The 17951-nt window shown below is 42.1% G+C and overlaps 1 protein-coding gene across 1 annotated transcript in view; it reads right to left on the reverse strand.

Annotated features, from left to right (window-relative positions):
• The window catches only part of LOC132805763 (complement C1q-like protein 2), a 51460-nt gene extending 33808 nt beyond the window's left edge, over positions 1-17652 (reverse strand). Inside the window, exon 1 of the mRNA XM_060820995.1 lies at positions 17077-17652. Within this exon, the coding sequence (XP_060676978.1) occupies positions 17077-17646 (570 nt within the window). The 5' untranslated portion in view covers positions 17647-17652. The remainder of the gene's footprint in view (positions 1-17076) is intronic.
• Between the last annotated feature and the right edge of the window lie 299 nt (positions 17653-17951).

Below are 17951 nucleotides of genomic sequence, written 5' to 3' on the forward strand. Positions count from 1 at the left end.
TTTCAGGATGACAGCCAGGGACTAGCAGAGTTCCACAGGCATCAGTGTTGGAACCACAACTACTCACACCATACATTAACAATCTGGACAAAGGGCCTGAGGGTATTGTTGCTAAGTTTGCAGGTGACACAAAGCTAGGTGGAGGAACAGGTCGTGCTGAGGAAGTGGCAGGCTGCAGAAGGACCTAGTCAGGCCAGAAGGGTGGATTACAACGTGGGAAAGTGTGACTTTAGTAAGAAATATAGAGGCATAGGCTGTTTTCTTTTTTTTTTCATTTGCTCATAGGACATGGGTATTGCTGGCAGGGCAGCATTTATTGTCTATCCCTAGTTGACCTTAAGAAGGTGGTGATGAGCTGCTTTCTTGAACCGCTGTGGTCCACCTGCTGTAGGTAGTCCCACAAAGATCCTGGGGGGGGGATATTTGACCTAGTGACAGTAAAGGAATGGCAATATATTTTTTCAAGTCAGGGTAGTGAGTGTCTTGGAGGCAAATTTGCAGTTAGTGGTATTTCGAGATGGAAATGATTGTGAGTTTGGAAGGAACCTTGGTGAATTTCTCCTGTCCATCATGTAGATAGTACATGGTGCTGCTACTGAGCATCACTGGTGGAGGAAGTGGATACTTATGGATATGGTGCCAATGGGCTACTTTATACTGGATGGTGTTGAGCTTCTTGAGTGTTGTTGGAGCTACACCCATCCAGGCAAGTGGGCAGTATTCCATCACACTCCTGAATTGTACCTTGTAGATGGTGGACAGGCTTTGGGGAGTCAGGAAGTGAATTACTTGGTACAGGATTCCTAGCCTCTGACCTGTTCTTGTAGCGACTGTAGAGCTGTCAGTCTCACCTCACCTCTGGAATGAGGTCAGGAGCTGAGTGACCCTGGCAGAACCCAAACTGGGCATCACTGAGCAGATTATTGCTGAGCAGGTGCTGCTGTTGATGACATTTTCCAACACTTTACTAATGATGAAGAGTAGACTGATTGGGCTCTAATTGGCCGGTTGGATTTGTCTTGCATTTTGTGTACAGAACATATCTGGGCAATTTTCCACATTGTCGGGTAGATGCCAATGTTGTAACTGTACTGGAACAGCTTGGCTAGGGGAGCAACAAGTTCTGGATGACAAGTCTCAGTATTATTGCCAGGATAGTAACAGGGCCCATAGCCATTGCAGTATCTAGTGCCTCCAACAATTTTTTGATATCATGTAGTGTGAGTCAAATTGGTTGAAGACTGGTGTCCGTGATGCTGGGGAATCACTGGAGGAGGCCGAGATGGATCATCCACTCGGCAGTTCTGGCTGAAGACTGCTGCAAATACTTCATCCTTGTCTTTTGCAAGCATGTGTTAGGGTCTTCCATCATTGAGGATGGGGATATTTGTGGAGCTGCCTCCTCCAGTGAGTTGTTTAACTGTTCACCACTATTCACAACTGGATGTGGAAGGACTGTAGGGTATAGAACTGATCCGTTGGTTGTGGGATCACTTAGCTCAGTGAATCACTTGCTGCTTATCCTGTCTGGCATACGAGTAGTCCTGTTTGGTACCTTCACCAGACTGACATCTCACTTTCAGGTATGCCTGGTGCTGTTCCTGGCATGACCTCCTGCACTCTCCATTGAACTAGGGGTGACCCCCCTGATTTGATGGTAATGATTGAGTGGAAGATATGCCAGGCCGTGAGGTTACAGATTGTGCTGGGGTACAGTTCTGCTGTTGATGAATACAGTGTCTCATGGATGCCTCGTCTTGAGTTGCTAGATCTGTTTGAAATCTGACCTATTTAGCACGGTGATAGTGCCACACAACATGATGGAGGGTATTCTCAATGTGAAGGGGTTAATTTGTTCTGTTGACCTCCAAGAAATTGGATGCCCTCAGAATAGGGTAGTATGTTTCTCTGTCTTGCAGGTATTGCCATCTCCTATCATTCAGAAGCAAATTTACATTATCATCTCCTATTCAGAATCAATAAAAACATTGCAATTAAAATTCTGACCACATCCTGTAGTTTAAAAAAAACGACTTACAATAGATCTTGCCGTTAAAGGATGATTTACATTACATTGTTTCTAGAGATTATCAGGTCGATACATTGTGTCTTGAATGACATGTAACTATGGGGATTGGCTGGGGGTTGTCTTGTGGGCATTACTGATTGTGATGTAAAGATCTTGTATAAACGAAGGACTGTTCCTTTGTTCAGACAGCTTCTCTTGACACACTTCATAAGCATTGTGAAGAGTGTTAAGTGATCCTCCAAAGCTTGTACTTGCCTAATAAATTTTGACTGTTCACAAAAGTTGGTGAATTGAAATTGGATCAAGTATGTAAGAATCTCAAGAAAAAAAGAACCTAACGTTTTGTGGCAGTGATGGGATTCCAATATATACAAAGCTTCTAGATGGACTGAGTAAGTGATTGCCTGTGACGGTAACATGAGACAGATGGGCCCACTTGGTAAGATTTACCTTGGTCTTACTTACTAGACCCCTCATCCCCTGGGAATCTGTAGTGACGGAATCTCTGAGATAACTTATGCACTTGTACACCGATAAGTTCACTGGGAAGGGAGGTTTGAGTCACCTGGAAATGGAGGTTAAAGTCCCCCTGGAATTTGGAGGTCAGAGTTCTCTAATAGTGAGGTTTTAGGCTCCAGAGCATAGTACATAAAATAAATACAAATACTGTGTCTATCTCAACCACTGTGCCTTAGACTGGTTGTTAAGAGGAGAAATTCCCCACACAAAGGTCAGGACCCTGAAGTGGGTGTGGAGATTGCGGGCATGGAAGTAGTATATAGAGACAAGTTAGGAAGTTGTGACTTTAAAAATGGGACAAGCATTCCTGACGATAGGAAATTCACATGGAAAAGGTTGATGATTATGACATAATGGACCAATCAAGACCCAGATCTGTTACTGAAATATTAAGCAATACCTATTTGCTGGTTTAAGTTTTAGTTGTCTGTGTTCACTGTGTATGGTCAAAATTTGAGGATGCTTATAACATCAGTCAACCTTGCAAGGGTTGAAACTGTTGAAAATTGTCAGGGAAAGCCATGCTAAAGATTTCTAGCATTTTTTAAAACCCAAGAAGAACGATGACCTTATACAACAGCGTTGTCTTTAGTCAGGGAATAAGAAGTCAATTGGCAGAGTATTTGTAATTACAGGGAACTGGTTTTATCTCACAGGGAGTGTGGGGGTGAAACCCAAAATCCTTTTAAGTAACTGTTTTGCTTTATTTGAATTAGGATCTCAATTCAATGTGTTTTGTGGGCTATGTAATAGGGCTGTTTTTAATTAATATTCTACAACATTCGGTCCTTTTTAAAATTACTCTTAATGATACTGTCATGGACAGATGCTTCAACAACCAGCAGACTGGTGAGGATGAGGTCAAATATGTTTCTCCCTCTTGTTAGTTCCCTCACCACTTGCTACAGACCCAGTCTGGCAGCTAAGTTCTTTAGGACCTGACCAGCTCAATCAGTAATATTGCTACCAAGCCACTCATGATGGTGAGCGTTCACATCCCCCACCCAGAGTATGCATCTTTTCCACCCTCAGTGTTTCTTTCAAGTGTTGTTCAACATGACGATGAACTGGTTCATCAGCCGAGGTAGGGTGGAACACCGTAGTCTGAACCAAGTTTCCTTCTGAACCCGAATGGGGTAAAGCTTTGGAAATCTGGAGCACAAAGGGACTTGGGAGTCCTAGTTCAGGATTCTCTTAAGGTTAACATGCAGGTTCAGTTGGCAGTGAGGAAGGCAAATGCAATGTTAGCATTCATTTCAAAAGGGATGTATAGATGTGGCTGAATCAGGCTCTAGTGAGGTTGCATTTGGAATATTGTGACCTGTATGTAAGGAGGGATATGCTGGTCTTGGAGGGTTTCAGAAGAGGTTCACAAGTATGATCCCAGGTTTTAAGGTCTTTTCATATGAGATGCATTTGAGGACTCTGGGTTAGTATGTGATGGAGTTTAGAAGGATACGGGGGGATCTGATTGAAATGTACAGAATACTGAGAGGCCTGGATAGATTGGATATGAAGAAGATGTTTCCACTAGTGGGAGAGACTAGGACCTGAGGGCATTGCCTCAGAGTGAACGGACAGCCCTTTCGAACTGAGATGAGGAGGAATTTCTTCAGCCGGAGGATGGAATTCATTGCTGCAGAAGGCTGTGGATGCCAAGTCATTGAGTGTCTTTACTCAGAGATTCATAATATCTTGATTAGTAAAAGGATCGAGGATTCCGGGGAGAAAGCAGAAGAAAAGGTGTTGAGAAACATATCAGCCATGATCGGATGGTGGAGCAGAACCGATGGGCCAAATGACCTCATTCTGCTCTGACATCATATGGTCTGATGGACTGAATGAGAGGCAGGTATAAAGGAAGATGAAAGTGGGTGGAACGGCTGTTACCTTTGGCGCAGGTGGGGTGTTGTCCTGAGTGAGTGAGGAGGCAGCGCAGAGGGCATGCAGGTAAGTGGTCTGGGATTGGGGTAGGTAAGGGAAGATATTGCAGCAATAGTGAGAATGGTAGAGCATGAGCCTGGGTGGGAGGTGGGTACAGGAGTAGAGAGACAATGAGTGTAAGGTATTGGAGAGAAGATGGTGGCACTTACACTGGTGGAGTGGGGAAGGTCACTGACCTTTCTACTGCAGTGCTGGGCATTCCTCCAGATGCTGAGACTTTACTGAGCTGGGTGACAGTCTCTATGTGGACCAGGCTGGTTGTCATTGTCATCTACTGCTGGTCCTGGGAGAAGAGGAAGTCCCACATGTGCACCATGCATCCAACAGGATCTGCCGGATTCCTGCCCATACAGTGAGGAACTGGTTTTCCTCTGTCTGTCATGTCTTAGGCAAATCTCAAGAACCATGTAGGACTTCTCTGGTTTCATAGTGCTTGTCCAGATGCCTGATGGCCTTTGAAAGATGGCACCTGTGTAAGGGATGCCAATGAATTTTGGGATATCTGCTAAGCAGTGAGCTGTTCTGGGAATGATGTGTGATGAGATGGAGCCAGAATCAGACATGAGAAATACCACGGCAGGAGGGCAGTTTGTTAATGAGGCAAGGTAGGTAAGATACATCAAGAAAACCTATTAGGCCTTTCAAAGCAAATCAATGCAATTCAAACTTTGCCAAAAAATTTAAGATTCAGTCCTTTGTTTCTCCTTGGATCCCATTTTATCTAATGGGGCAATATGTCATTGACCAAACAAAGGTTTCAATCCACCCTCGGTAACAAAGTTCTCTCTGCATAGAGGGTCCTGCTGAAATCATAGGTTTTGATCACTACCAATTAATCACCAAAAAATGATTCCTTTTACAACTGTTACCTGAGCTTAAATACAGCCTTCAAGAGAGAATGATATTGTGTTTCATTGTCAGTACGTGGGGCTGGTAAATTGTTGTTCCACCTCGGGAAAATGATTTTGAATCAATCCCATTAGAACTCTCTGCTGGCTATAAGGTTGTTCAATGAGAGGAGTTTGGCTCGTGCCTTCAACTTACAAATTGTACAGCAAAATCAAATCCTCAGGAGGATCCCATAGCACATATTAAATAGCCATGAATTTGGGCATTTTCAGTAATATTTGTTGATACTGATATGAGTGCATGAAATTCAGGACAGTTCTAGTACTAGACCAGTTGCACCACAGCTGAACTGGATTCGTCAGTCTGAATTTGACTCAATTTTTGATTTCAATTCCCACCTCCAATTTTGTGCCTTTCACCATGAAGGCACATCTGATGCTGATAATTCGTAATGAATGAATAACAGGAATGAATCCCCAACTTCCCTTTCAATGCCCACATGATTGAACAGTGCTAGCTATGCATCTGCTGGGCATCAGTTGGCATGTTTTGATCCCATATACTTTATTTCTGATCAAAGGAATACGTGCTAAAATAACAAGCTTTGAAGAAAAAAATATACTTTACTGTCTTCTGGCTATAGGTCAATTGATCATACCTGTTCTAACGGAACACTAGAAAGCCTAAATGTAAAACAGAACCTATATATCAGGAGCTAATTGAGAAGGCAACATGGTTATGCATAGAAAGGTCACCCTTCAATGCACCGGCAAATTTTTCCCCTCAATCAAATCTTGTCCACATACTCAATGTAAAGTTAGCATCTCTTGTATTCACCCAGGACAAGCATATCAATCAATTCACAAATAAAAGACAATTGCATTTTACTTCAAAGAGAATGTGTCACAGACAGCAGTGAGGTATGATAAATACCCACACAAGTAAAGCTGATGGAATAACTTACAAGTGCAAAGTCACAAATGAGTTATAGTTGTTTCCAGAGATGATATTCATCATCCCATTCCTGCTGGTTTTGATTTGTTTTAATTGTTCTGCATGCTTGAAGTATAATTTCTAAAGATATTTTTCATACTAAGACAGTTATAGAGTTTGATGTCTGGCAGTAGAAATTTGTGACCATCTTTGTAGTAATTGTGTTAAATGGATAGGGAGGAGCTCAGATCTTGGAAGAGCTAGAATAATCAACTTAGAAACTCCCAACATTGTGATGGCAATTCTTGCAACTTTACGTTAGCTTCTATTGCAAAACGTTGCAGTAATTTATTAAAGTAGAATCATAAAATTATTCAGACCAGAAGTAGACCATTCAATCCATCGTACCTTTGTCAGCTGTTTGAAAGACATTTCCAATTAGTCCCACTCTCATAATTAACTGTTTAATTTTATAAGTGTTTCTAATTCAATTAAAAACAAAATATGCAAAAAGTTTCAACATATGCAAATTGCAGCGAAAAGTATCAATAAGCATATCCATCTGTGAAATTACAGCAAAAGCTAAGAATGAAATGTCATATAATCCTGAAAGTTAAACAGGAAGATATAATGGTGACTCTCATGAGGCTAACTCCTGAGTGTCAGCGTTACTGTTGCATGTATTCAGGGAAAAGGTTACAATCCTTCGGATGTTCCTGAACTCATTTCTCTGTAAGAATGGTTATCAGAAGTTAATGTATAGATGAGAATATATACTCAATTGGACTCACTGACAGGTTAATTACCTTAGAATAGTTTAATACACATTACAGCTAAATTTAAACTTCTGTAATTGAGTAACATTCTTTCTGTATTGTTACCATTTACTTTCATGTATGTTTGTAAAAAACAAGCAATGTAATCAAAATTAATTCTCATTTGGGATTTTCTGCAGGGGCAAGAAAGTGAAAATGAAGTGAAGTTATCACTATGTTATCAATTTTTATGCCTCACAACTGGTGAAATAACTCTACAGAGACTGGTAACACGTCACCAAGTCACCCCTTATTTACACGTGGTGCGTCCTTGACATTGATCCAGCTTCCTCAGAGCCAGCTCTCAGAGTGAACAAAATCTCCAACACTCCTGTTTCTATCTGTCAGCCAGGGCTCCCTGATTTGACCAGATTATCAGCCCCAATCAGGGAACACATATTCTGTGAGGTCTACCTGACTGACCTCGTTACAATCACTACACCTATCCCTCTCTGAGTCTGAGAACATAGATTGGTTCCTTCTTCTTGTAGCCTCCCCAAGGAGTTTTCACACCGGGTCCAGTCTCCCCCCCCCGACTCAGCCTTGGATAGGGGCAACGTGTATTAGACAGTAGCCAGCCTCTTGTGCCCAGAACATTTCAGAGGAAATTCATCCTCTTTTTCAGATTCAAGGCTACAACATCCACCGAGTCCACCTCAGAATCTGAGGTTTCTTCGACACTAGACAGAGGTGGAGAACCCATGGGTTCTAACATCCTTTCAGGACTGAACTTGCGACAACCATGCCTCTTACCCATGCAGGGCTATTTCTGTGGTTCTGGCACCAAACTTTGTCCCCTGACGTAAACTCCTCTCTTGCTTACAGGAGTCTCATATCCAGCCTTGGTGTTCCTGATGCTGTTCCACCCCTCCTCACCAGGCCCTGGAAGATCAGATTTAACCTGGTGCAGAGTATTCTCCCTGTTAGCAACTCTGCTGGAGCTATCCCTATTGCTGCATGAGGGGTGGTCCTATAATCAAATAGAAATCGGGACAGTTTGGTATTGAGTGAAGCTGTAGGCTGTTTCTTTAAACCATTTTTATAAGTTTGGACTGCTCTTTCTGCCAGACCATTGGACAGTAGATGGTATGGAGCTGTCCTGACATGCTGAGTGCCATTCGACTTCTGGAAATACTTAAATTCCCTGCTGGTTAACGATGGCCCATTGTCTGTGACCAACACTTCCAGGAGTCTGTGCATTGCAAAAGATGCACACAACTTTTCAATTATCATCCCCATGTTTGACAAATGAACTCTACATATCCAACCACTTTGAGTGGGCGTCTACAATGACTAAGAACATTGACCCCATGAAAAGACCCACATTATCAATATGTAACTGAGTTCAGGTTTTACCCAGCCATTCCCACGAATGTGAGGGTGCTGGTGATAGTAATTCTTGGCCTTGGTGCCATTCTGGGCACTACCCCACCAATGCAACTACGTCTGCATCCAATCCTGGCCACCAGACATAGCTTCTCACCAAAGTCTTCATTTTGGAAATTCCTGGATGACCCTGGTGGAGTTTAGCAGTATCTGGCAGCAACCTTTGCTCAAGACAATCACTCCGGCTCCCCATAACAATCTGCCGTCCTCTATGCTGATACTGTCTCGCTGTATCCAGAAAAGTTTCATTTCTGGTTGTGACGGCCCTTTGGTTTCCCAGTTACCACCAGCTGTTTTAGTTTTGCCAGGACTAGATCTTTTCGCACCCACATTCTCATCTATTGTCAGTGGTGACCAGAAGGGTGCCCAGAAAATTTAAAACCAGAATGGACTTCCAGTGGTAGCACCACCAGTGATCTATCTGCCAATGGGAGGTGGCTCATTGCATTTGCTACTTGGCCTCCCAGACAGTGTTCTATCTTGTACTCGTATACACTCAGAGTGAGAGCTTACTGCTGAATTCAACCTGAAGCTATGGTTGGCACAGCACTGTCCTCTTTCAGTAGCCCTAGCAGGGGTTTGTGGTCTGTTACTGTTACAAATTTACATCCATAAAAGGTATTGGTGGAACCTTCTCACACCAAAAATGACCATCAAACCTTCCTTCTCTACCTCGTTGCATTTGCACTCTGCATCAGCCAAAACTCAGGAAGCGTTCTTCTCCATTGAACCATCTGTGAGTCAACACAACCCTGATACCGTACCGGGAGGCATCACATATCAGCAACAGATCTCGTTTGGGATCATGTTGGGCTACAACACCTTAGACAATGACAGCTGCTTCTTCACTTCCCTAAAGGCTACGTTTTGGCTACGTGACCATTTCCAAGGCTGACCCCTTTTCAATAGCAGATGTAAGGGTGCCAGGATGGAGGCTAAATTATGATGAACTTTCCGTAATAATTCACTAACCTAAGGAAAGACCGAATCTTCGGTACAGACATGGGAGCCAGGGCACTTTCAACCGCCTTCACTTTATCTTCCTAAGGGTATAACCTGGTCTTGTCAACCCTGCAGCCCAAGTAGATCACTTGGTGTGCCTGGAGCATTCATTTTTCCCTCTGAAGGCATACACACACCTTGGAGAAATGTTTAAGCACAGAAGGCTGTGGAGGCCAGGTCATTGAGTATATTTAAGACAGAGATAAATAGTTTTTGAGTATCAAGAGGATCAAGGGTTACGGAGAGGGAGCAGGATAATGGGATTGAGAAACTTATCAGCCATGATTGAATGGTGGAGCAGACTTGATGGGCTAAATGGCCTAATTTCTGCTCCTAGGTCTTATGGTCTCATGCCCAAGTGCTATAAATGCTCTTTATTGGTCTTTCTAGTTATTAGCAGGTCATCCAGATGAATGGGGACCTTGGCTAGACCTTGTAAAATGTTCTCCATCATCCACTGGAAAATGGCACAGGCTGAAGATACCCCAAATGGCAGTCACATATATTGATACAAGACCTCATTGATGTTAATTGTAGCATATGTCTGCAAATCCTTATCTAATCACAATTACAAGTACACGTAGCTCACGAAGGACAGCCCCTTGCCAGCTTTGTGCATAAATCTTCTGAGCGAGGGATTGGGTATTTATCCAGCTGGTAGAAGCAGTTTACTGTTTGTTTATAATCCCCACAAAGGCGAACTGAGTCATCGGGCTTCAAAGTCGGTACGAGTGGAGCGACCCGTTCCACAAACTGGATTGGTTTGATGATTCCTTCCATTTCCAGCCTCCTGATTTCTGCCTCTACTTTTGCCCGTGAGGCAAATGGCACTGGACGGGCCTTGCAGAATCATGGAACTGCTTCCTGGTCAATATGCAAGGTGGCCTTGGCTCTTTTGATAGTCCCTAGACCTTCCTGAAAAACCTCCACTTATTTAATTAGGACTTTACTCAGGTAGCTATTTTCGAATAGAAAAATGTTGAGTCAATCAAGATGAATCTTTCTCAACCAATTCTGCCCCATCAAGCTTGGACCCAAGCCTTCTACTGCAATCAGTGGGAACTGAACCAGTTGCTTCTCATAACAGACTGGAATCTCAATTATACCCTTAATCTGTAAACATTTCCCGGTATAGATTCTCAGTCTAGCCGAGATCTTGCACAAACTTAAGGGTTCGAGTCCAGACTGGTTCTGCAATCACTGATACAGCCACACCGTTATCACCCTCTGTTTTAACCAGGTGACCATTTAACCAGATGTTTATTTTGATTGGTTTTGATTTGGATGTTGCTAAGCAATTAACTGTTCCAAACCAGATGTAGGAGAACTTTGCAGGGTGTGCACTCTCTGGGATACTGCCCAGTTCTCTTACCCAATTCTGGCCTAGTTGGGACTCTTTTGCTGTCTCAGTTCCACATAATGGCAGCAACTACAATGGCTTGCTGGCCTGGATCATGAAGAAAAATGTTAACCATTTGGCTGAGGCTTGATTTTGTTTTGGGGTTTTGCTGTGGGCTGGTCTAGAATTTCTCTGTTCAGGATATGTCCTGAGTGAGGCCACGCAATTGTCTTCACTCAAGTGGTGTTCCCCAAGCTTGGGTGGCAAGGGAGTCCACGTCCATCGGAATACCCTGTAACTCATATGCTCCACTTGCTGTACTTTCTAATGATAAAACCAGTCGTAGTGCCTGTTTGTTAAGTCCAGTTAGGCTTTAGTCAGTAGGCACTTTTGTATGGTTACATAATTAATTCCACATAGCAAACAGTCTCTCAGCATCTCATTAAGGGTTAAATCAAAGTCACATGCCTCTGCCAGTCATCTTAGCCTTGTCAAAAATTCCAACAAGCATTACCCTAGTCCTTGAACTGCCAAGTAAAACTGATAGCATCTCAGAATTAGAGGAGGCTTGGGGTCTTAACATTCCTTAAAGAAATTCATAATCTCTTGAAATGTTTTAGTATCTGTTACCTCAGCAAACGCTAGGCTCCTAATAACCGAAAAAGCTACGGGTTCACAAGCTGTCAGAAAGATTACTCATTGCTTTTCATCTGCTCCAATGTCATTTGCCCGTAAAAAATAACGTATTCTTTCCACACACTGGGTCCACTCTTTGAAGGCAGGATCCGTCACCCTTTATTTACACGTGGAGAGACCTTGACACTGATCCAGCTCCCTCACAGCCAGCATTCAGAGTGAACAGAACGTCTGACACTCCTGTTTATCTCAGCCAGGGCTTTCTGATTGGACCAGATTAACAGCCTCAATCAGGAAACTCATATTCTATGAGGTCTACCCAGCTGACTACATTACAATCACCACAACTGGCAACCTACCAAAGACCTGTCATAATGTAGAAATCATATTTTCTTCAAGTAACATGATAGCGACCAAACATGATAGCGACCAAATCAAGATGATTCCTTCTGCAGGCCACATTCAATCTATCCTGGACTGACGAAACATTGTACAAACTTTCTGAAGGAAGTTCTGAAGAAGGATCACTGGAGCCAAACCATTAACTCTGATTCTCTCTACAGATGCTGCCAGACCTGCTGAGATTTTCCAACAATTTCTGTTTTTAATTCTATAAACCTTCTTCCTCCCCCTTGAAAGTAAAATAATTCAAATTAAAGAATAACCATTTTAAGTGATACTATATTATACATTTCACATCCAGTGCCTTTCTTTATATGACATTTAATTGGTCCAATCATCATATCTCTCAAAATGTTTGATTGTCGCCATTTGCAGTTCTGATATAACAAGCTAGTTCCATTATTGTGCGATCTTGCGTTATAAGAAAACCACTCGATAGCTGCTCCATTTAAACTAATTGGACCGGAATTGTGTTAGTTTGTTCTGCTATAACATGGGTTTCATTAACGCAAATTCACTGTAATGCGATTGATGAATTGGGACACTGTTTCTAAAGCGCGAACTTTTAAAACATGTGTTGGCTGTAACGTGATTAATGTTTCTAAAACGCAATTTTTCTATAATGCAGGGTTGCTCAAGAACGCAACCATCGTGTTGTAGAAGAACTACCTGACGAGCAAAAGAGGTAAGGAAAGTTTGCATTCTATGAATAACGGTTTAATTTCTTCAATCATGTTAAAGCCAATTCATGTTGAAGAAACATGCATTATAGTAGAATCAACATTATTTTCAATCCCGTTCTCATGTGCATATGCATTCAACTCTACTCAAAAGGTATTTATTAGCCAGGGGTGTTAACTGATTTGGCGATTCTTCCGTGGGTTTAGGATTCTGCAGGCCCAGCTTATTTGAAGGATTTTTTTTTGCCAATTGCTGAAACAAGTCAGATTTTATATCCAAGGTGTGTTACTTTTAAATTTGGTAACTAGTGATGGTACTGTCATTTGATACCTTGAACATTTTAAAATGCACTAAGTATTTCTTTCAAAAATTATTTAATATACTTTTGAGAATCTTATTTTTTAATTGGAAAAAATATTACATGTACTAGTTTGGCATCCCCTTTGTGTAATATGAATGTTTTAGCAGTTAAAAGTCTTGTAATAATTGAACCACATCAATTCTATTCCCTACTAGCAACAGCCATTGTGTCCTATTCTTCCATTATTGGGCTTTGCTAATGAGGCTAGCATTTGTTGCCTCTCCTAACTGCCCTTGAGAAGTTGTTGAATACACAGTACAGACAGGTTTTAAACCAATCCAAGGCTGCAGTGTTTGGTCTCAAAAACAGCAATATCAAAGATTGGATGCACATGTCATTGACACATCATCCTTTCACCTAAATGGTGGGTTCAACTCCAGCTAAGACAGATGGATTAAAATGCTCCTCTCAATAGGAGGCATAGACGAAACGAAGTTGGATGGTCATGACCCTGTTCCTGTACTCATGACTACACAGTGTAAACGGAGTACTAATTGCCATCAAATTGGCAATCTTCCTTGGAGAGGTCATAAAGGTAGTTGTGGTAGGAAGTTGAAACATTACATTGGTGTACTAGAATGTGCCTGACTCAGACTGAAGTTGATGCATGTAGCTGAGGAAGCTTTATGTTATAGAAATCTTTACTCTGCATCAGGTCACATTATACCTAAAAATCCTTGATGCTGGAAACTGTTGCCTAAAGTGGAAAATTGTTCCATTTTCAATCACTGACAATCTTCACCCTGATGAATTGCAAACATTACCACAAAAGGATGGGAGAAAGGAAGAACCACATTGCCTTGATTTATATTTTAAATTTAAAGTAATGTCAGTTTTATAGGAGAGCGCAAAACCAATCAGGTGGAACAAAGTAAAACAGGACTACAGAGTAGATAAGGGCAGAGAAACCATTAAGCACTGTGAATTCATGAATCAAGCAAACAAAGGCAAAGGGATGTTTGGAAGAACAAAGTTCAATTGTTGACCCAGATAATACATTGCATGTCCAGGACAGGTTGAAGGCTATAGGAAGATACAAGCAAAGAGGGCTATGTGTTTATCAGAGACACATCTGTTAGTTTTTAACAACAATAATTTTACTAAGATAATACACCATAGTAAAATGATAAAAGTACAGTAACATTGTTAGAAAAAGAGAAAGTACAAGCGATAGAAAAAATGAAAATATTTTATCCACATAAATAGGTATGTCATTAAACATAATTAATCTCTTTGGCTTTCTACATTAAATCTATTGCTTCAAAAAGGACATCAGGAAAAGTAACAATAAAGCTGTTCAATTGTTGTTTTTAATTCTACATGCGTCTCTACTCATGCATTTTTACTTTTTTGTTTTATTGAACAAGGGCAGCAAACTGTTAAAATCTTTAAACAAGTGAATGGGACAAATTTGTAAACAGCTAATTAATGCATGTAATATGTAATTCATATGGCTGTGTTTCATGTAGAAAACAATGGGAATAAGATTCAGAATCTTTAACTCTAATGTATGTACATGTGTTGTTCATTTAAATGAGTGACCCTATACTTCTACTTGCAGTTTGAGCTTCAAGAGTGTCATATTTCGTCGCATTTAGGATACTCTGAGTGAGCTAAGTGAATCCCTAAAGTGGATATGACTTATGCCAAGATAATCAAATCACAGGGAGCTATTAAAGGAGTGTCTTCATAATCAAAAAAATGTTTAGTGATGCTTTTTTTTCATTTTCTTGTCAAACACCTGTTTTAATTTTCTAAACCAATACATATTTTTTGTGCTGTATCACTGGCAAAAATAACATACAGTTCCTTTTCCACTTGAATGAATATGACACTATCCAAAGCACACTGACTGTTTCCAACTGCAGTTAAGAAAATATGCCTCACAATGCTCTGCCTAACAATGTTCTGAGGTACCCCAACCCTAGCCCCCACTGATCCCATTCAACTCTCATTTGTTAGATGCCAACAATCTAGTTCAGAAGCAATAGCTATTCAGAAGGTTGCAGGTGACATTTTTCCAGTACCAATCAACAGAAAATAACAACTATTTACAAAAGAGGAAGCATCTATTTATTATTTAGCAATATTTCCACATGCTTTTGGGCTGTGACTAGTTTTTGACAGTACATAAGGGAAAAGGATGCAGAAAGGTGGTTAAAAAAAAATGTTACAAGACTGATCAGCTGCAGCTATGCACTTGTGCTGTCTCTCTCTTTGCAGCACTGGAGAAATCCCACTATACGGGGTGACATATTTTGATGTGGGCCTGAATCTCATCAGTTTGCTTGAAAGTGTCAAGGGAAATTCAAAACTTTGTGATATGCATTACTACAGAAGGTACAGAACGTATGAAATTAAAAGCTATGCATCCGTTCATTTGCAGATACTTCAAGTTATAAATACCAACAGGTCTTAGGTGCACTTCGGGTTTAAATGTAAGAAACGGCATTACATACCCATAAATTGCATGCAGGACAAAGCAACAAGTAACATATGTAAAAGCAGTAGTGCTGAGTTGCCTGGGTTTTGAGGACTAGACTGCTAGAGCTCAGGAGTTGAATGTGACACACAGCTATGAACACACCTGGGCCCTGCCAATCAACTACAACTTACCAGTCATCGTCTAAAGCAAATGAAACCTTAAAAAAAAGCACAAAATCATGTCACCATAAGGTGACTGCCAACTGGAGTGCAGCTGCCCAAGTCGGCAGCTTGGGATCACATCAACAGCTTATGACATCTGCCAGCTTACAAACTCACTATGGTCCCATGGCAACTGAACAACATCAGGTTTATGTTGGGTAGCAAGACTTTCATAATGGTGGATCCGTAAATGCTTTATGAAATAGTATACTGTGGTGATGAAATATTAAACTAACAGTCAAGACATTTCTTCATGGCTTTTTGTTAAAACTCAGTGATAAGCAAACAGCACTGAGGTTTCCCAGGAGTGAAGCCCAGGTAGGAGTGCACCTTGCATTGATAGATGTTGGCCATGGGTTCATGCAAGATTTCCCAAGTAAAATGCAACCTAAATATAGTTGAGGAACAACTTCAAAGAACAGCAAACCTATCTTTCCCTTTACAGATGTGATGCACACTTTACACTTTTAACACAAAATTACATTGAGCATATTTTTTAGTTTGTAATTTCACAATAATTATTTAGAATAGGGACCCATAGACGTAATATATACGCATACATGATCTTGGGTGTTATAAACAGACAGAGTACAAAGCAAGGGGATAAAGTTTTAAACCTGCATAAATCACTGGTTAGACTTCAGTTAAAATATGGTGTTCAATTTCAGAAAACCTCACTTTCAGAAGATGAGATGTAGAACCGTTTCAAAATTGAGGAAATTCAGTTATGTGGGGAGCCAAGAGAAGCTGGGATTGGTCTCTTCACAGCAGCGGAGGTTCAAGGATTTAATGTGTACAAAAAGCCGAGGGTTTTGGGAGATATAAACTATTTCCACTCTCAGGAATCTGTAACCAAGGGACCTGGACTTAAAGTAATTAGCAAATTAAAAAGGCAGAGGGAAAAACAAATAGATTTTTTGATGCCATAAGTTAACCCGAATGTATTGCTTGAAAGTAGTGGAAAGCAGCAACTTTCTAAAATAAATCGGGTGTATATTTTAAAAGAGGGGCATTGCAGCATTATGGGGAAAAATAAAGAGGGGGTCTAACTGGAAACTTTCAGTGATTCGCAAAAACAAGATGAGTGGATGGCCTCCCTCTGTGCCAATTATGATGATACAATAAGTACATATTATATATCCACGGCCTTTTTAACCGCACAGCCTTTTGTTTCTTTGAACTCAGTTTAGAACCGTGCCCTTGTTTTTGGGCGATGGTGCACTTTTGTTTGAACATCATTCTATCCCATGGAAGGAAATGTAATAAAGTGAAGAATAGGGAAGGAAGACAGACAAAATGTTGTACATCCAGCGCCATCGACCCTCCCTCCACCAAAAACAACTGCCCCTCTCCCAAAAATCAGCCCACTTTGTACAACAATAAACTCAACCTCCTCACTATCGAAAGTTCAATGATGGGCGGCTCTACAAGCCGCGGACTCAGGTACCGGAGCGTGTCTGCTGAAGTTTACTGAATCTATCGGCGGAACTTTTCCTCTCCGAGTAAATGACTGTTTGGGGGCATGAGCACTTACCTGGCCATTCTTGCACAGGTCAGCCCACATACTGGTGCCGTCCCCTCCTCTCATCAGTACATGGTAAGTGAAGAAGTAGATCCCGGGCACGGTGCAGGTGAACTTGCCCGTGGAAGCTTCGTAGTGGTTCCCAACGTTAGTCACAACATCGTCAAACTTAAGAATCTCGTAGCCCTCGTGCGGTTTCTTAAGGCCGGCGTAGAAGGCGATCTTGGGGCTGTGGAAGGCAGTGCTGAATGTTCCTGGCCCTGAGCCCGGTGGCCCAGGAGGACCCGGTTTCCCCAGATCCCCCCATTCGCCGGGTGGACCTCTCGGCCCTGGGGGTCCAGGTTCTCCCGGGGGCCCCCTGGGTCCGGGCTTGCCTCGGCGACCCTGGTCGCCTTTGCCCCCATGGATGAAGGGTGGCGGGGACATCACAGCGAGGTCCTGGATGGCTTCTGCCGCCGTGGAGCTAGGTTTTGGGCTGTAAGGGTCACAGACCATCCTGCAGCTGCCCAGCATCTCGTAGTGGGCAGACGCCTTGGAGCTTTGGACCAGCAAAGGGATGGCGATGAGCAGAACCAAGACCATTGCCACCCCAATGGCCGCTCCAATCACTCGCTTCCTCCGGCTGATCCTGGACGCAGCCAGCGTCAAAAAATCGTCTTCACTTTTGGAAGTAATGGTGAACGATTTACCAGAGACCACCCGCACCAGGGAAAAAAAATCTTATCTATCGAGAGAGAGTTTCTCCAAAAGAGAACAGGGTTGCTAGAGAAAGTTTTGCTCTAGGATCGTTCTCTGTTGCCAGCTCCAGTGTCCAGCCGGTGAGGAAAGCAGAGCGAAGTGTCTGCTCCGAGAGGCTGCTGGAGAAGCTCTGACGAGGGAAAAGGGGA

This window comes from Hemiscyllium ocellatum, chromosome X (assembly GCF_020745735.1).
Source record: "Hemiscyllium ocellatum isolate sHemOce1 chromosome X, sHemOce1.pat.X.cur, whole genome shotgun sequence".
Lineage (NCBI taxonomy): Eukaryota > Metazoa > Chordata > Chondrichthyes > Orectolobiformes > Hemiscylliidae > Hemiscyllium > Hemiscyllium ocellatum.